The 21,279-nt window shown below is 41.2% G+C and overlaps 1 protein-coding gene across 8 annotated transcripts in view; it reads left to right on the forward strand.

Annotated features, from left to right (window-relative positions):
* Positions 1 to 21,279, forward strand: part of LOC129699023 (solute carrier family 35 member F5-like) — a 122,242-nt gene that overhangs the window by 75,642 nt on the left and 25,321 nt on the right. For all 8 annotated transcript variants that reach the window (XM_055638594.1, XM_055638597.1, XM_055638596.1 and 5 more), the window contains 2 exons: positions 7,681 to 7,785; positions 13,237 to 13,396. In XM_055638594.1, coding sequence (XP_055494569.1) covers positions 7,681 to 7,785; positions 13,237 to 13,396 — 265 coding nt within the window. The remainder of the gene's footprint in view (positions 1 to 7,680; positions 7,786 to 13,236; positions 13,397 to 21,279) is intronic.

Here is a 21,279-nt window from a genome sequence, read left to right on the forward strand (position 1 = left end):
AAATACTGAATCAAGCACTTGAGCAAATAAACTTTATTTTGGATAACACAACACGAATTCCCCTATACGATACCTAACCACCGCGGGTTCGATCCTTGTATTTGCTTGGCCAAGCCCTTCTAGCCTCATGCAAGCAGAGACACTCCAAAAGGTCACGCAGTCCCAAGCGCTCTTCCAGATGTTCGACAAAAGGACCTCGTGGGGGCTGCCTTTTATAGGTCCTGAACCTTGAGGGGCCGAATCACACGAATCCATTTAAACACATTAATTATAACAGTACATAATTGACAGTTCTCCAACCCAATAATACAATCTTGAATACATTGCATTTGAAAGAATCTTCTAGAAGGAAGCAAACACAAATGAATAGTGCAACATGTGCCCTGGGATTCAACAGTCCAAGGCTCAACATTTCAACCAATCAGCAATTAACAGGACACCCGTCTCGCAACATTATTTATACTATTTACAATGCTCTTGTAGCGATCCAATCGAAATGATGCATTTAAGGTTTGTTTGCAAAACTGCTATACATTTTATCAAGTTAGGAGAAACAAGGAGAACACCTGGATCCTTCACCATCCTGCATATCAGTCTGAGCCTAGACCAGACATACCTGAGCCTTTTGAGAAATTTGCCTATTTCTACTTTCATAACCTTGCCTGATACCTGCCCACTCAAGTTCAGCTGCTTGTGAAATTCTCACATATGCCATTTACGTATTAACCTTGACATGTGTTACTGGCCACTACCCTTGCTCTGCTTTCCATATGCTTGACGTCACCCAGACCCCTATTATGTGTTCCTACCTCACACCATGTTTCATACTTGCTGACTTACAGTGACTTACAGTGACTGGCTTACTCTTGTTTGAAGAACATCTTTTATTTTTCAATTCCTAAATTGTTTTTTAATCTTTGTTCTGTAATACCTGAAAATGGAGGTGCACCTGAATGCAGCGGCTTTGCTCTCCCCCGTGTGGATGTTGTTGTTTTTGTCTGTTTTGTCCGTTTGTCTGTGGACCTGCGACTCGACATACAACCGGCAGGACCTTCTAAGGATTGGGACGCTGTGTAGCGAACTAGAGTTCGCAAGAAGCTCCCACAACGATTATATCCCGCCAGAAATCACCCGCCCAGCGGAGTCCGAGTGGATCACCATACCGAACGGACGGTGCGGGAGGCGGCGCAGACAGAGGCGGCAGAAGCGCGGTTGTCGAGCCGACATTCACGCTAGGCTAAAGGCTACCCAGCATTTTTTTGACGAACGCCCGATCGCTCAGCAACAAGATGGACGAGCTGGAGCTGATCAATGAAGAAAACATAACTGTGCAAACCTGCTCGATTATGGTGGTAACTGAGACCTGGCTTCACGCTGGGATCCAGGACGAGGCCATCAGTCTGGTAGGTCGCACAGCACACCGGGCCGACAGGAGCAGTGACTCCAGTAAGAGCAGAGGAGGGGGACTATGTATTTACTCCTAAGACAAATGGTGCACAAATGTAAACGTTGTCGAGAGACATTGTTCACCAGACATGGAGTTTATTACATTAAAATGTCGACCCTTCTACCTGCCGCGGGAGTTCACAGCTGTCGTTATTCTGGCTGTTTATATTCCACCAAGTGCCAACGTCAAGCTAGCACTGAACACCCTGCTAGCATCAATCAACAAACTACAGACTGCGCACCCTGATGGGATTTTCATCGTGGCTGGAGACTTCAATCAGGCTAATCTAAAAACTGTCCTCCCTAACTTCCACCAGCATGTCATGTGTCATTTCTATAAAAAATACAAATTATAATTAACCTCTATTGCATAGTACGTAGATATTGAATAATAATCGTATATAAAATGATGCATTGTTAACTCTCAGTATTATTTCAAAATGAAATTTATTCTAAAAAATACAAGATCAGATTTATTTACACCTTTTTCTATTTGCCATAATGAAAATGAAGAACTTCTCTTTCAACTGATATACATCTTGTTTTGATCGCATTAGCTCAAAAGTTTTGGTGTGAGGGGCTTCCACGATATTAACCCAGTGCTGAAAAAAGAACATCAATGTATATTTCCTAACGTTGCCAATTTCCTTAGCTCCATATCCGCTGCCTCACCCGCTGAGTTTCTCCAGCATATGTGTCTACCTTCAATGCATATTTCATTCAGTTTGGTTTCTAGGGAATCTTGGTGATAATAATTGCTGCTCTTGTCCTATTGTAAAGTAGAAGTCATAGAACTTAGAAACATAGAAAATATGTGCAGGAGGAGGCCATTCGGCCCTTCGAGCCAGCACCGCCATTCTTAGCGATCATGGCTGATTGTCCCCTATCAATAACCCGTGCCTGCCATCTCCCCATATCCCTCGACTCCACTAGCCCCTAGAGCTCTATCTAACTCTCTCTTAAATTAATCCAGTGATTTAGCCTCCACTGCCCTCTGTGGCAGGGAATTTCATAAATTCACAACTCTCTGGGTGAAAAAGTTTTTTCTCATCTCAATCTTAAATGACCTCCCCTTTATTCTAAGACTGTGGCCCCTGGTTCTGGACTCACCCAACATTGGGAACATTTTTCCTGCATCTAGCTTGTCCAGTCCTTTTATAATCTTACGTTTCTGTAAGATCCCCCTCATCCTTCTAAACTCCAGTGAATACAAGCCTAGTCTTTTCAATCTGTCCTCATATGGCAAGCCCGCCATCCCAGGGATCAATCTCGTGAACCTACGCTGCACTGCCTCAATCACAAGGATGTCCTTCCTCAAATTAGGAGACCAAAACTGTACACAATACTCCCGGTGTGGTCTTCCAGAGCCCTATACAACTGCAGAAGAACCTCTTTACTCCTATACTGAAATCCTATCGTTATGAAGGTCCATTAGCTTTCTTCACTGCCTGCTGTACCTGCACGCCAACTTTCAGGGACTGGTCTACAAGGACACCCAGGTCTTGCTGTACCTACCCCTTACCTAACCTAACCTTCAAATTAGGAGACCAAAACTTGGCAAAGCTTTGACAAAATTATCTGGAGAAATACAGCAGTCTGCAAGATTATGTCTGCAATAGCTGTGATGCACTGGTAATGGAGAGCATTTGTATAGAGTCTGAAGGCAGAAGAACTAATCAGACAGGTGGTGTGTACTGTATTAATGCCTAAATTTTCACGCATTGTAATTGAAACGAACCAGGCATGTTGTGTGGATTCCATTAATCTTGCGACTGCAATTTGTCATAGGAAAAATAATTAGGGGTCAACTATGAGCTCCTTGTCTCTGCCATGATCTTGTTAAGGCAGTCGGCGATATTAGGCTTGTTGAAAGTGAGGTATTTGGCATTCATACTTTATTGAAGGAGCTGAGAAGCAATTGGACCTTCCAGCAATGCAGGTATTCTTCACCTGACTCTCGTACCACATGTGTGACCTGACATTTATCTCAGTCCAAGTCTGGATATTGCTCAGATTTCATTTAGGGTACTGTGGACTGCAGCAAAATCTGTATACTGTAATAATTGTCCAACAATTCTACCTATAATTCATGACCAATCTATTAGAATGATTGAAGCGTGCAGTGCAAAATATAGCTATTTGGTTGGTCATGCCTTTGCGGAATTATTTAAAGAGCAACTTACAGCCCACCGGTATGAATATTGATTTCTCTAACATCAAGTAACCCTTGCTTTCCCTCTCTCACAGTCCCTATCCCACCCTAGTTCTCCCACTAGTTTTACTGATTGTATGCCTTGTTGTCACCTTCCCACAGGTGACAATGAACCATTCTACATCTGCTTTGATCTGTTATTTTCACACCTTCCCCTTCCATATCTCTAGTCTACCTCTCCCCTGACTCACTGAAGAAGTGTCACACCCTGAAATGTCAAATTCCTCTCATTCACATTCGTCACAAGCTGCCTGTCCCACTGAGTTACTCCAGCATTTTGATTCTACTATTGAAAGAACAATTTAGTGTTAGTCTCATTTGTCCCCATTTTGTCTATGTCACTATAAATTCCTTAAGCGCTGGATCAGTGTACAAGGACAAATATAAATAAATGGGTGTGCACAAATAGCTGTTACAGATGGCTGAAATGTGACCAAGCTTGGGTAACAGACATTTTTAAGGGACAGCCTGATGAGAAAAGGATCTTAAGAAAGAGGAAGATTAGAAGAGTAGCAAAAAAATATATTGCTACAGAAGATCAATAGGTAGAATCAGTTGGGTGGTGGTGAGAACTAGCAAGGTAAAGAACATGCTGGTGGTATAAATAGGTCCCCTAAGAGCAGCTACACTGTAGGGTAGAATATAAGTGAAGTAAACCTGTGAGCTTGCACAAAAGGCAACGCGTTAATTGGAGGTAACTAATATCTTCCTATCAATTACGTTAGTAAAGCCAGCCTTAAGGATGAGTTGAAAGGGCATATTCAGAACATTTTCAGCGCATTGTGGAACCAAACTGGGAGCAAGCTATGTTTAATTTGCTTTTGTATAATGAGCTATGATTAATTAATAATTTCATGATAAATGTCCCTCAAGGCAAGAGTGATCATAACATTATAGATTTTCTTATTCAATTTGAAAGTGGAAGCGTGTAGTTGAAACGTGTTTTAAACATAAATACAGTTTCAAAGATATGAAGGCAGACTTATCTCAAGAAGACTGAGAAATTAATTAATATGAATGACATTTAAGAAGATAAAATTCTTAACAAAGATATGGTCAAATGAAAAGTAAAGACTAAAGAAACAGCAACTGATGATATGGGGTTAGTGGTGGTATTGATGTTTTGTAGCACTCTAGAAATCAGTAAAGGATCATTTAAAGATTTTTAAAAAAGGGGGTGAAATAGATAATGAGCAAGAAATGGGAAAACAAATTGTAAGGAGTTGTACAAAAATATAAAGTCATAAATATAAATGTAATCCCCAAGAGGATGAGATTGGGAAATTAACAAAGGCAAAGGAAAGAAACCTTGAACAAATGTACTTATAGGTAGAAAACATTAATAGCATCCCAATAATAGTAGAACATTTGGGAACAAAATCACTGGAGAAACAATACTAAATTAACATGCTCTGAAGACTAATAATCTGCTGAATCTGATGGCTCTCAGGGCTCATGGAAAAATAGTTGTGGAGCTGTTGAATAGTTTGGTTGAGATTTTCCAGGATGTGAAATGTTTTCAGAAACATTGGCTTAGAAATGTTGCCTTAAAACTCCATAAGTGCTTAATTCAGTGATTAACTGTTTGGTCAAGAAAATTCAGGACTTCACACTTTGATTGCAAACACTGTTGTTTTTCTTGTTAGATTCACTGTCTCTAAAGAGCCACTCCATATACTGTGGGCGTCATCGGTACACTGTTTTATTCATTTTCATCCACACATGCATAATCCTCACTAATCAATAGACAATAGGTGCAGGAGTAGGCCATTTGACCCTTCGAGCCAGCACCGCCATTCAATGTGATCATGGCTGATCATCCCCAATCAGTACCCAGTTCCTGCCTTCTCCCCATATCCCCTGACTCCGTCCGCTATTTTTAAGAGGCCTATCTAGCTCTCTCTTGAAAGCATCCAGAGAACCTGCCTCCACCGCCTTCTGAGGCAGAGAATTCCACAGACTCACCACTCTCTGTGAGAAAAAGTGTTTCCTCGTCTCCGTTCTAAATGGCTTACTCCTTATTCTTAAACTGTGGCCCCTGGTTCTGGACTCCCCAAACATCGGGAACATGTTTCCTGCCTCTAGCATGTCCAAGCCATTAACAATCTGAGATGTTTCAATGAGATACCCTCTCATCCTTCAAAACTCCATAGTGCACAAGCCCAGCTGCTCCATTCTCTCAGCATATGACAGTCTCGCCATCCCGGGAATTAACCTTGTAAACCTACGCTGCACTCCCTCAATAGCAAGAATGAGCTTCCTCAAATTAGGTGACCAAAACTGCACCCAATACTCCAGGTGTGGTCTGACTAGGGCTCTGTACAACTGCAGAAGGACCTCTTTGCTCCTATATTCGATTCATCTTGTTATAAAGGCCAACATGCTTTTCGCTTTCTTCATTGCCTGCTGTACCTACATGCTTACTTTCATAGACTGATAGGACCCCCAGATCCCGTTGTACTTCCCCTTTCCCCAACTTGATGCCATTTAGATAGTAATCTGGCTTCCTGATTTTGCTACCAAAGTGGATAACCTCACATTTATCCGCATTAAACTTCATCTGCCATGCATCTGCCCACTCCTTCAACCTGTCCAAGTCACCCTGCGTTCTCATAGCATCCTCCTCACAGTTCACACTGCCACCCGCAAATCTGCTATTCTTACTTTGAATCCCTTCATCCAAATCATTGATGTATATTGTAAATAGCTGCGGTCCCAGCACCGAGCCTTGCGGTACCCCACTAGTCACCGCCTGCCATTAATCCCTACTCTTTGTTTCCTGTCTGCCAACCACTTCTCTATCCATGTCAGCACTCTACCCCCAATACCGTGTGCCCTAATTTTGCCCACTAATCTCCTATGTGGGACCTTATCAAATGCTTTCTGAAAGTCCAGGTACACTACATCCACTGGCTCTCCCTTGTCCATTTTCCTAGTTACATCATCAAAAGATTCCAGAAGATTAGTCAAGCATGATTTCCCCTTCATAAATCCATGCTGACTCAGACAGATCCTGTTACTGCTATCCAAATGTGCGGCTATCTCATCTTTTATAATTGACTCCAGCATCTTCCCCACCATGTCAGGTTAACTGGTCTATAATTCCCCGTTTTCTCTCCCGCCTTTCTTAAAAAGTGGGATAACATTAGCTACCCTCCAATCCACAGGAACTGATCTTGAGTCTATAGAACATTGGAACATTATCACCAATGCATCCACGATTTCTAGAGCCACTTTTTTTAGAACCCTGGAATGCGGACCATCAGGCCCTGGGGATTTATCAGCCTTCAGTCCCATCAGTCTATCCAACACCATTTCCTGCCTAATGTGGATTTCCTTCAGTTCCTCTGTCACCCCAGATCCTTTGGCCACTACTATATCAGGAATATTGTTTGTGTCCTCCTTAATGAAGACAGATCCAAAGTACCTGTTCAACTCATCTGCCATTTCCTTGTTCCCCATATTAAATTATATAGTCATCAGCTTTTTCTGAAGTAAGTTCGTTAAAAAAACATATGAGACCTGCCTCAGTGCAAAAATGAAAACGGCTCTCAATGTCCCATTTGTCATATCCGGTACAGGGAACCCATGTTGAGTAGGTCTGCTCAGCTAAAACACAACAGCCCTCCAAACCCTTCCCCTATCCCAGCCCCCCACCAACCCCACCCAAGCTAATGTTAAACATGGACCTCACCCAATCTCCACACCACACCCAGTTCATTCATGACTTCTTTGACCCTTCCAGACCATCAGTCAGCACTGATGGATAATCAAAAATTCAAACAACCAGAAGGGAATTTGCACACATGCACACATGTAAAAACACCCATGGATAGAAAATAGGGAGCAGTCTGTTCTCACACGCGGGTTTAGCAACTGTGGTATAGAGAAGCTGATCTTTGAAATGAGAGTAAACTAATAACAAAATTATATAGAGATTTCATGGATTAGAATGAATTATTATTTTTAAAACTCAAATTGTCTGCTATTCTATCTAACCGTTCTTTGTTATTTAATTGCAGGCTCATTGTGGTCATTGACAGGAGCAGTGTTATATGCCATCTATATTGTAATGATTAAAAGAAAAGTTGATCGAGAAGACAAACTTGACATTCCAATGTTTTTTGGTAAGGTTTACAGTGACACAGTATACTGTGTAATTCATTGAATAATAAAATCATCTAAGTTTGCTTCTTATGTTATTTGAGTGTAATGCTATATGATTACATTGCTACAGGATTTTAATTATATTTAAACAAATTGAAAATTTAGCAAGCTTAAAATTTGTAAATTGCTAAAATGCTTTAAATAATTCATTCCCTTTCTTTAAGTGGGTTAAAGTGTAATACTTTTGAATTTTAAGCTGTGATGAAAGATTTAAGTTGGTCCAACATTGCATAGTGTATATTAAGAAACATTCATATCAGATGCTATTACTTTCTTTTTGCTCGTTTAATGCAATATAAAAACATTGACTGCTATTGTAGGGAGAGTCACTTGATGTACTATTTTGTGGGTTAACTTACATTTTGACAGTTAATGATTATTTCAACAGAATGCTTAAACAGTACTTTTACTCCCTGAACAACAGCTACGTATCTGGTCTATTGGCTATTCACGGGTGTCAGAGGTTATGGGGAGAAGGCAGGAGAAAGGGGTTAGGAGGGAGAGATAGATCAGCCATGATTGAATGGTAGAGTAGATTTGATGGGCCGAATGTCCTAATTCGGCTCCTGTCACTGATGATCTTTTGTACATGTGAGCTTGATCATGTAAGATAATTTGTAGAAATATATCCCTGGTTAGTAGCACCTAATGTGTTATGAGCAACAGCTGCTGCGTTTGACTTCAGTTGTTTATAACTTGCCAGTGATTTCCATTTTTTCGGTAGACAAGAGTTTGGCTATATCATTTGACTGTGACAAATTTTACGTGAAAACAGTGTTCAGTCAATCAGACAAACAATGCTGGAAATACTCAGCAGGTCAGGTAACAGCTGTGGCATAGCTGCCAACTAGTCTGATTTTATCGTATTTGTTCTGATTTTTAAGTTAAAAAAGTGTGAAAAATCGGAACAGTACGATTTTGAAATGAGGGGGGGAAAACGGCCAATCAACCCCTGTCTCTAAGGGGATTGCGTCCAATCACCGACCAACTTCCGTTAAAATTCCCGTCCAACTAACCAGCCTCCTGGACCCCCAGCCAATACTTCCTACTTTTTTTCTGGTGATTATCATGCCTGTAGAAGTTGTTTCGGGCCAGGGTTCTTCTTCAATGGGAAGGAAACTGCAGATGCAGTTGTCTTTGCAAAATGCCAAATGATTCTGGGAATGCCGAGGTGAGATAGGGGGGAGGGAGGGAGGGAGGGAGGGAGGGGGGAGGGAGGGGGGAGAGAGAGAGAGAGAGAGAGAGAGAGAGAGAGAGAGAGAGAGAGAGAGAGAGCAGACAGACAAGAAAGCAGCTATGACATATAATACACAATAAACTGTATACATTTCAGCAAAAGGGCACCGTGTAAAAATACTGATCACCTCAGCAAAATACAGAATTTCAGGTAATAGAATACTCAAATGCTCTGACAAAACTTGGCAGCTCTGAATATATCACGATATCGGCAAACTACTAAAAAAAAACCTTAAAATCCAGGAGCTAAGGCGGGAGGACCCTTATGCATCTTTCCCCCCCACCTATAATGGGGGTCAATGCAATTTCTACATGGTGAAACCAAAAGATATAAAAACAGCCTTTATTAAAAAATGTGACAATGTGTACTTTAACCACACGTGATTTTTTTCTATTAGAAATCTCAAATTGTGGAGTACAGAGTCAAATAAATAAATGATGGAGGGCACTGTATGCTTCCCAAATTATCTGTGTTCCATTTCCATAGCCTGAGCTATTCAATCTATGCTTTGGTTTCTATACCCATGCCAAGCCAATTAATATGCTTGCCATAAAACCAGCATAATTTACCATGATATTACATCTGGTCCTGCTGAGGATTAACCTGTCTTGCCCACACAAACTTATTTTTCCTGTACATCTTCCCCAGCATCTGAGAAATACGTTTTGAGAGAGCATATAGTTCTCTCCTAATATTGCTATAAAATGAATGGCTATTTTGGAATTGAGGGCTATGTGAATAGATCAAATGGCTAATTGCTCTAAACAAAGTGATGTTGATAAAATGATATTGTGATAAAATGATTGGCTGTTTTGGAATTGAGGACGATACGAATAGATAAAACGGCTACATGCTCTAAACAGTGTAATATCTCCTGAGCTGCAGGGCATATAGAAAAGTAATGCCTAAGAATAAAAAGAATATAAAAATAATATTTTACTCTCATTTGTCACCACTGCTCGTGTAGGGTTTGTCATTGTTGAATTGGCGTTTTTCTTGTTTTCTTAATAGAATTGTATGCCTTAAAACTTGATTGAAGGTAATTAAGGTTGCAAAATTGTTTAAATCTAAGGCTTTTGCAAGTAGTGCTAATCGTATTTATTATTATTCTGGATACTCAAATGTTTTGTATGCATTATTTTATTACAAATTAGACGGCACTGGAAAATAAAACAGTTTTGGCTTTCAGTGAGATTTTAGGAATATTAATGTAGTGTCTTCAATTGATACATACAATGGTCATTGCAATGATAATTATTAAATATTAAATATCTATTTTACCAAATAATAAATCAGAACAGAAATCCCATTTTCTTAAAATTGAATTCCACATTATATCTAAAATGAATAGACGGCTTGTAGAATAGATAAAATTGAATAATTAGCAACATTAAGCAATTACATTTTAACTTTGATACATAATCTATAGACAAATTTAATTGCGTTGTCTGTTGCTTGCCATCCATGCTAATTCAATGTAGTAAAATGAGGTTTGAATGAACTACTTGTGGGGTATTCATTGTACAGATGCATTAGTTCAATTCGTATTCAAAGAAACATAGAAAATAGGTGCAGGAGGAGGCCTTTCGGCCCTTCAAGCCTGCACCGCCATTCATTGTGATCATGGCTGATCTCCCCCTATCAATAACCCGTGCCTGCCTTCTCCCCATATCCCTTGACTCCACTAGCCCCTAGAGCTCTATCTAACTCTCTCTTAAATCCATCCAGTGACTTGGCCTCAACTGCCCTCTGTGGCAGGGAATTCCACAAATTCACAACTCTCTGGGTGAAAAAAATGTTTCTCACCTCAGTCTTAAATGACCTGCCCTTTATTCTAAGATTGTGACCCCTGGTTCTGGACTCGCCCAACATTGGGACCATTTTTTCTGCATCTAGCTTGTCCAATCCTTTTATAATTTTATGTTTCTATAAGAATCCCCCTCATCCTTCTAAACTCCTGTGAATACAAGCCTAGTCTTTTCAATCTTTCCTCATATGACAGTCCTGCCATCCCAGGGATCAATATGGTGAACCCACGCTGCACAAGGATGTCCTTCCTCAAATTAGGAGACCAAAACTGTACACAATACCCCAGATGTGGTCTCACCAGAGCCCTATACAACTGTAGAAGAACCTCTTTACTCCTTGACTGAAATCCTCTTGTTATGAAGGCCAACATTCCATTCGCTTTCTTCACTGCCTGCTGTACTTGTAAGCCAACTTCCAGTGACCGGTGTACAAGGATGCCCAGGTCTCGCTGCACCTCCCCCTTACCTAACCTAACCCCATTGAGATAATAATCTGCCCCCTTGTTTTTGCCACCAAAGCGGATAACATCACATTTATCTATATTATACTGCATCTGCCACGCATCTGCCCACTCACTCAACCTGTCCAGGTCACCCTACAATCTCCTAACATCCTCCTCACAGTTCACTGCCACCCAGCTTTGTGTCATCTTGGTAGTGTTGCTCCTAATTCACTCTTCCATATCATGAATATATATGGTAAACAGTTGCAACCCCAACACTGAGCCTTGCGGCACTCCACTCGCCACTGCCTCCCATTCTGAAAAGGACCCGTTCACTCCTACTCTTTGCTTCCGGTCTGCCAACCAATTTTCTATCCATGTCAACACCCTACCCCCAATACCATGTGCTCTAATTTTAGTCACCAGTCTCCCGTGCGGGACCTTGTCAAAGGCTTTCTGAAAGTCTAGATACACTACATCCACTGGCACCCCTTCATCCATTTTACTTGTCACATCCTCAAAAAATTCCAGAAGATTAGTCAAGTATGATTTCCTTTTCATAAATCCATGTTGACTTGGACTAATCCTTTTACTGCTATCCAAATGCCCCATTATTACCTCTTTAATAATCGACTCTATTCAGTAGAAATGGGGAAAAATCTATCCGGAATTATGCAAGGCCTCCATCACATGATTATAAGGATACCTTGTCTGTACCAGCAAAATGGAATATTTTGACATCGACCAAAATGACCTCTCTGCCATTTGTACATACAAAATTAATTTTGCTGTTCAGACAAGACTGTTCATGCCACTTACAAATCAAGAATTGTATCAAGTCTGACAGATAACTTTATCCCACCACTTCACTTCCCAAAAGAACAATTTTTCGTATTCTGAAATGTTGTATTAAATCACAATTTCTCGTGATATTTTCCTGCTACATTTAAAAGGCAAAAGTCTTGACAGTAAAAGCAATAACATGCTTCACTGAATCATTTTATGCAGGATTGTACTAGAAGACATTTTCTAATACAAGCTGCATATGATTTTGAATGAAAATGCTTTTCTTTTCACACAACCCATATTCAGCCTTGGATTATATTAGATTTTATCTTTATGCATTCATATTAACATTTTTATTTAGGTTTTTATTTGAAACTTCATCTTCCAAGTTTCACCAGTTTTCTACAAATGTTACAGAAAAATGATAAAGTAGAAAAAGTTATCAAAGTTTCATTGTATGATGTTTGTAACATTTAACAAAACTAAACAAAAAGTTATCTGATTACTGGCATGACAATAACTCATGAAATTATTGTTTCCACATTAGCTCATAATTTAGATTTAATGATTTAGAAACAAAAAAGACACAAGGATAACAATTATACATTTGATAGAATGCAGTTTTAGCATATTTTAAGAATTAGCTGCTTAGTGTATTTTAAGAATCAAACTTTATCACACGTAATTTGTCATCATTGGAATGTTACTGTGAGATATCAATGTAATGTTTATAGCAACATAACAAATCATTGTTTTGTAATAACTGATTTGTGCTATTAACTACAGTGAACTCAAACATCCATGATGTGATGCACTTGAATAGATCATGTAACGAAGGGGAACATTTTAATTACATTTAATCACCCCCATTTTCCTATTCCTTTACAAGCTGAGGTATTGATTTAATTAACCTGAATTATCCCCGACCTGTCCTCTGAAGGTGAACAATTAGGTGCAGCTCATTACAGAGAACATGGAATTACTGAATTTATGGCAAGATCAATAAAATCTCAAGTAACATCTTACATAATAAAAATAATAATAAATATCTTTAAGTTTTAACATATTTTTATTATATTAAACTAGAAATATTTGCTCTGGATTTCACGTTTTTTTATTTTGCCTTTTTCCATACAGGATTTGTGGGACTATTTAATCTCCTGCTACTGTGGCCTGGATTTTTCCTGCTACATTATACAGGATTTGAGGCTTTTGAATTTCCAACCAAAACCGTATGGATGTACATCCTTATTAATGGCCTTATAGGAACTGTTTTGTCTGAATTTCTCTGGTTGTGGTATGATTTTTTTTGTTACAACTTATTTATGAAATATTAAGACATGCTCACTTGAAGTGAAGTGATAAAGAAATTCTATGAACTTAATCAAATATTTCCTAGCAAAGCACATATTCAGTAAATAGGAATCAAATAGATGTGTTTAAAATACAACAGTTCTGCAAATTTTCCGAGAGATAATTACTATTTATCAAAATTGGCATATCTCATATTTTTATGACAGATCTCTAATTTCATAATGGATATTTACACATGGAATCTTATTGGTATCCAAGTTGTATTTGTCTTCATATGCACCAGAGTATCCCTCTGGATAATACATTTATGGTTATATCTCCTTCAAATTACACAACCATCACCAATGGCAAGGGTCAGCAGTGTTCTTGAATCATAAATTAGATCATACTTGGTTTCCAAGATAATGCTTTGCTGGCAGCAAATGTAAGTGACTGCCACAAGCAGTCTCTCCACCATTTCAACAGATTGCAAATAGTTGAACATTCAGCTTTCGATATAGTTCAACAATGTAATTGTTGTATCACTGGCAGGTGAATGTATGTAGCACGATTAAAGTAATTTCCCACGTGTGATTTTGGGCAAGCATAGTTGTTTTTAATGCTGCTAAAGCTCTGAAATTTGCTGCTGTATATATGGTTCTGCGATGCAATGGCTATGGCAATCACTGAACCGTTTAACACTTTTCTTGGTCTGCCTCATTATTACTGCTTTTTCCATTTTCCATCCCAGCATCTCACCAGGAATCCTAGCTTCTCTTTTGTGGCCTGAATCTTTCTACGACTACCCAAATCTCTAATGGCATTCCTCTAGTGTGTTAACAAACAAGTAATTGAGTTGTTCAGGTAAAGCTGAGAGTATGCTATTACTTTGAGGAATTTTGTAGATTTTCTATTGTATTTCTTTGTGGTCTCTTTTATAAAAGTTTTTATTTTCAGAAGTTATGGTCAAAATTTTAATTGATAGTGCCACGTGGGTTTAGGAGTGGATTGGAAGTTAAAAATTGTGAAAGTGCTTCTAAAAGCTGTAGCCTAAGGATTTCCATGTCTTGACTGGTGCTTTAGTCTTTATGTGAGCAATCTCTCAGGAGTTGTAGTTTGCCAATTTCAGAATAACAGTGCATTAGTTAGAGCTTTTCGAACATGAACTTAAAAAGTAAAATAAAGGTAAGATCTGAAACATCAATAAGGAAATCTGACAATAAGTGATTCAACCTCTCAGCTGCTTTCAAGATGGGTTTTGCAAAATGCTCTGTTCACAGAACTTAAGTCATTGGTAAAATGTAAACATGGAAGGTTAATTTGTAAATTTTGAAGGCTAATATAGATTTGGAATTCTTATCTAATTAGATCACCACTGGTGCTGTGTTACTTTGCATCAAGAGATGAACAACAAGAGCCTATTCCTCAGACCTACAACACCACTCTTGGCATTTGACTCTGGATTTTGACAATTTTTATTTTCAATCTTGCAGTTAGACACCCGCAAATGACAGATAGCTGTTTACTTAGCAAAGTAGGCAATAATTGGGTCATAGAGTCATACATCACGGAAACAAGCCCTTCCACCCAACTCGTACTTGCCGACCAAAGTGCCTACCTGTGCTAGTCCCATTTGCCTGCATTTGTTCCTTCTCAACTTTTCCTCTCATGTACCTGTCCAAATGTCTTTTGAGCTATGTAATCTAACCGTCTGTAGATTGGTTACTTTACTTACTAACCAATGTAGTGCTTTATCAGAAGCTCAGCTTACCACCACACTATTCATATTATCACAACCCAACATGTACAGTCAGTCTATGCTGCTGTACAGTAGAAGCAACATGCTGTAGTGTGTTATATGTGTTATTCAATAAATACCGTAGTACCAGATCTGTGAGTATGTGTGATTTGCTCGACATGGTGTCAGACGCGGTTAAACACTCTGTGTTTAAGTATATCGGTATTTATTTTATTCCCTGTATTTTGTTTTCACCCGTTTTATCCATCCACTCGTGCTGCCATGGCCAGCTCACTCCGCTAGCCTGACCCTCTGATTTTTTTATTCCAACATCGCTGAACATTGGCGTGTTTTCGAGCGCGATTTCAACCATTACATCCGTGCTACTCATCGCAACGTTCCACCAGAACACCGTGCCTCTATATTCTCAACGTCGCTGGCCCTGAAGCTATCAAACGTGCAGAGCGTTTCAACTATACACCTGCAGTACTCGATCACAACAACCAAATCGTGGTACCTGCAGAAACTATTGATGATCATGAAGTCTTGCTCAGTAAATTCAGACAGCTGTGTGACCTTTGTGCTAACTCCATACTTGAACTTACTAAGTTTTTTGCTCAAAAACCAGCAACAAGGTGAGCTTGTGGAAAATTGCATTAGTGATCTGAAACATATTGCTGCACGCTGCCGTGTTGCTAATCTGTGTGATTAACTCATCCGTGACAGACTAATAGGTGGACTACTCAGTGATAAAGTACGTGATGAATTGCTCCGCGATACTGAACTGACCCTGGCCCGAGCTGAACATGCTTGTCATATTGCCGAGATCACGGCTTCTCATACCAGGTCATTGGACCCCGGACCGCATTCCTCGTACTGTGTCGCTGCTACTGACACTTCCCACCGTAACCAACGTTCACAGCCCCACACACCATCTCGACAATCTCAAAGATTTATTGGAAAGTGTTCTAATTGTGGCAGATCCCACCCTGCAGATCGCAAACTGTGCTTTGCTTGGAAAAATATACCACTTTTGTAAAAGAAGGAATAATTTCTTAAACTGCTGCCATTCTCGTGGGACTTGTTCACACCCAAGGCAGCCTGTACACCTGCTAAAACATGAAGATACTGATAGCGAGTACCAGGAGCTGGCAGCACCTCCTCCAGTTCTGCTCACTGAGCGTGAAGATAACAGTCATAACGTAAACTCCCAGGTTTCTTCCACTATCAAGCAACTTGACCCTGAAGTTTCACTTCATGTCAACAACACCATTACTGTTGCAAAGATCGACATGGTGCCAAATGCAATGTCATGTCATTATGCAAATTTTAAGCGGATTAGAAATGCCGAACGTATTGTAAACACTTCGGCCACTTTGCTAGCCTACAGACGAGGGGAGATGCACCCACTTGGAGAAGCTGAGCTGAATTGCTGCCTGGAGTCATAAACTGAACTTTTTAATTGTCCGTGGGAAAGTTGCAACTCTACTGGGCATTAACGCATGCCAGGATCTAGGACTGGTAACGTTTGGGCCTGCTGTCCATCAAATATCTCCTGCCAAGGGCTCCACCCAGCAGATACTTTCTCAGTACAAGGAACTATTTGATGATAAGCTTGGGGAGCTACCCATCATATACAACATTGTCACCGATACAAACGTCTTACCTGTGGTTCGAGCACCACACTGCATTCCACATGCTATGCGTGACAGGGTACACAATGAGTTCCAGACCCGGTCACCGACCCTTCCGACTGGGTTTCCACCATGGTGGTTGCAACAAAGAAAAACAAGGAAGAAATCCAAATCTGCATCAACCCCAGAGACCTGAACACGGCGATCAAACGCCCGCACTACCCGATGCGCACAGTGGAGGAAGTTGCTGCCCACCTGGGCAGTGCCTCCGTGTTTTCTGTTCTGGATGGCAAAAGTTTGTTCTGGCAGATCCCGCTGGACCATGACTCGTCCAATCTCACCACATTCGGCACCCCCTTTGGCCGCTACAAATTTCTATGGATGCTCTTTGGCATCAACTCTGCCAGCGAGTTATTCCAACGCACAATGGAACAGTTATTTACGGTGTATCCATGTGCCATCATTTTCGACAATATTCTCGTTGCTGGATGCCACATGGCTGAACATGATGTCAATTTTTAAAAAGTACTGGACCGTGCTAAAGACATGCATCTCAAGCTCAACCCTTTAAAGTGCATATTTTGTGTCAAGGAGGTCCATTATGTCGGACACGTATTCACCAGTGATGGCCTCAGACCGGACCCCTCCAAGACCACTGCCATCAACGAGATGTCAGCTCCCACTGACGTTACGAGTTTACAGAGATTCCTTGGGAATCGTGGGAACTACTTGGGAAAATTAATTGCCAACCTCAGCAAAATATCTACTCCCCTATGACAACTGGCTCACAAAGACACTGCCTCATCTTGGTACCCACAACACCAGAGAGCTTTTGAAATCCTTAAATTACAATTGTCCCGTGCTCCTACCCTCGCTTATTTCGATTTAAACCTACTGGTGACACTCACGTGTGTTGCATCCCAATATGGACTCGGAGCTGCTTGACTACAGACCTCCGCCGAAGGAGACTGCAGACCTATTGCTTACACCTCCTGTACCCTGTCTGAGACTGAACAACATTACGCCCAGATCGAAAAGGAATTACTTTCCGTGGTTATTGCCTGCACAAAATTGAAGGACTTTATTTTTGGCAAGTCTGTGACTGTTGAAACAGACCACCAGCCATTGGTCACCATTCTGAACAAACCCATTCATGCTGCTCCTGCTTGCCTGCAACGGATGATGATGCAGCTACAGTGCTACAATTTTACCTTAGTCTACAAAAGGGGCAAGGACATGCATCTGGCTGATACGCTATCAAGAGCCCCACGAACAACCTGCGAGCAACAGTCATCTGAGAAAGATCAGACCAAACTCATATGTCAGGCTGTTATTCATCGATTACAGCTCGGCATTTAACACAATAATCCCCTCCAAGCTGGTTACCAAACTCGCAGAACTGGGTCTCTGCACATCCCTCTGCAATTGGATCCTCGACTTCCTCATTCACAGACCACAGTCTGTTCGTATTGGTGGAAATGTGTCAGCCTCGCTAACAATCAGCACGGGAGCACCTCAAGGCTGCGTGCTCAGCCCCCTGCTGTACTCACTCTATACTCATGACTGCTTAGCCAGTCACAGTGCGAACTCCATCATCAAGTTCGCTGACGACACCACTGTTGTGGGACGTATCACTGATGGGGATGTCAGAATATAGAAGAGAGATCGAGCAACTGTCCATATGGTGCCAGCGCAATAACCTGGCCCTCAACACCAGCAAAACCAAGGAACTGATTGTGGACTTTGGAAGGAGTAGGAGGGGGACCCACAGCCCCATTTATATCAACGGGTCGATGGTTGAAAGGGTCAAGAGCTTCAAATTCCTGGGCATGCACATCTCTGAAGATCTTTCCTGGTCCGAGAACACTAATGCAATTATCAAGAAAGCTCATCAGCGCCTCTACTTCCTGAGAAGATTACGGAGAGTCGGTTTGCCAAGGGGGACTCTCTCTAACTTCTACAGGTGCACAATAGAAAGCATGCTGACCGGTTGCATCGTGGCTTGGTTCGGCAACTTGAGCGCCCTGGAGAGGAAAAGACTACAAAAAGTAGTAAACACTGCCCAGTCCATCATCGGCTCTGACCTTCCTTCCATCGAGTGGATTTGTCACAGTCGCTTGCTTCAAAAAGGCTGGCAGTATCATCAAAGACCCACACCATCCTGGCCACACACTCATCTCCCTGCTACCTTCAGGTAGAAGGTACAGGAGCCTGAAGACTGCAACAGCCACGTTCAGGAATAGCTACTTCCCCACAGCCATCAGGCTATTAAACCTGGCTCGGACAAAACTCTGATTATTAATAACCCATTATCTGTTATTTGCACTTTATCAGTTTATTTATTCATGTGTGTATATATATATTATGGTATATGGACACAGTTATCTGTTTTGTAGTAAATGCCTACTATGTTCTGTGTGCTGAAGCAAAGCAAGAATTTCATTGTCCTATACAGGGACACATGATAATAAACTCACTTGAACTTGAACAGTTCACAGTAATGATGGTGTCGTAAGTACCTTTCGAATGCCTAAGCAACCTGGCAGAGCACACGGCTGCAGATACAACTCTACAATTACTGTCCTTAGTTATCGGGCGTGGCTGGCCAGATAAACAACATCGCGCCCCACATGCGATTCGCCCATACTACCTGGTTCGCGACGAACTGGTACTGCACGACGGTGTCATAATCAAGGGTCACAAAGCAGTCATCCCAGCTATTCTACGGACAAATACTTTGATGCTATCCATAGGGGGCACCCCGGCGTAGAAGCAACCTTACTACAAGCAAAGAGCATGTTTTACTGGCCCGGAATGACCGAGTATGTGCGCGAAAAAGTTCAACCCTGCGTTGTCTACAACAGCCTGACTCCACACCAACAGAAGCAGCCCTTGCTCTCACACCTTGTTCATCATCTGCCTTGGTCCATGGTTGCTACCAACATATTCGAGTGGAGTGGTAAACAATATCAAGTCAAGTCAACTTTATTTGTCACATACACATGCAAGATGTGCAGTGAAATGAAAGTGGCAATGCCACGTGACATTGTGAATGGATTGTGCAAAAACAACAGAACAGAATAGAACAGAATCAGTATTTACATGTTAGAAAAAAAAATGTTTAAAAGACACAACACAACAATTAGTACAGTAAATTAGTCCCTGGTGAGATAAGAGTTTACAGTCCTGACGGCCTGTGGGAAGAAACTCCGTCTCATCCTCTCTGTTTTCGCAGCGTGACAGCGGAGGCATTTGCCTGACCGTAGCAGCTGGAACAGTCCGTTGCTGGGGTGGTAGGGGTCCCCCATAAAGTTGCTGGCTCTGCATCTGCACCTCCTGGTGTATAGGTCTTGCAGAGGGACGAATGCAGTTCCCATAGTGCGTTCGGCCGAACGCACTACTCTCTGCAGAACCTTCCTGTCCTGGGCAGAGCTGTTCCCAAACCAGATTGTGATGTTGCCAGACAAGATGATTTCTACAGCCCCAGGGAAGAAGCACTGAAGGATCCTCAGAGAGATTCTGAATTTCCTCAGCTGCCTGAGGTGCTAAAGGCACTGCCTTGCCTTAATCACCAGTGCGGCAGTGTGTGTGGTCATGTCAGATCCTCTGTAATGTGGACTCCCAGGTATTTAAGAAGGAACTGCAGATGCTGGAAAATCAAAGGTAGACAAAAATGCTGGAGAAACTCAGCGTGTGAGGCAGCATCTATGGAGCGAAGGAAATAGGCAACGTTTTGGGCCGAACCCCTTCTTCAGACTGGATCTGTCTGTTTTGGTTCGATTGGCTTTTTTTCAGTCGTCTTTCTTTTAGAAGTGTGTAATTTATTTATAATTTATATACAATTTGTTTATGTGTGTTTGTCTGAGTCAATGTGCATTTGTTGCTGCTGGAAGCAAGATTTTGAATTGTATCTGTAACTCACAATAATTGTGCATATGATAATAAACACAACAACTTGATTAGTTAGCAGCCCAGGACAATAACCATCCTCTATTACTTCTTAATTCCAAATAGTAATAATCAGATGATGATCATTCCAAGGAATCTGCTCACTCCAGCTCTGGAATATGCTCCTCAATAATACTGCCACTCCAATTTTTTTTTTGCTGTCTTTGCTAAGCTCCTATTTAGGAATAATAGAATCCATTCTCGCCTGTTCTTAACCCCGATATCTTTTGCCCACTCTCCCAGCCCATCCAAGTTACCTTGCAGCCTCCTAGCATCCTCCTCACAGCTAACACTGCCCCCCAGCTTTGTGTCATCCGCAAACTTGGAGATGTTGCATTCAATTCTCTCGTTCAAATCATTAATATATATTGTAAATAGCTGGGGTCCCAGCACTGAGCCTTGCGGTACCCCACTAGTCACTGCCTGCCATTCTGAAAAGGACCCGTTTACTCCTACTCTTTGCTTCCTGTCTTCCAGCCAGTTCTCCATCCACATCAATACTGAACCCCCAATAGCGTGTGCTTTAAGTTTGTATACTAATCTCTTATGTGGGACCTTGTCGAAAGC

Source organism: Leucoraja erinacea, chromosome 7, assembly GCF_028641065.1.
Source record: "Leucoraja erinacea ecotype New England chromosome 7, Leri_hhj_1, whole genome shotgun sequence".
Taxonomy (NCBI): domain Eukaryota; kingdom Metazoa; phylum Chordata; class Chondrichthyes; order Rajiformes; family Rajidae; genus Leucoraja; species Leucoraja erinaceus.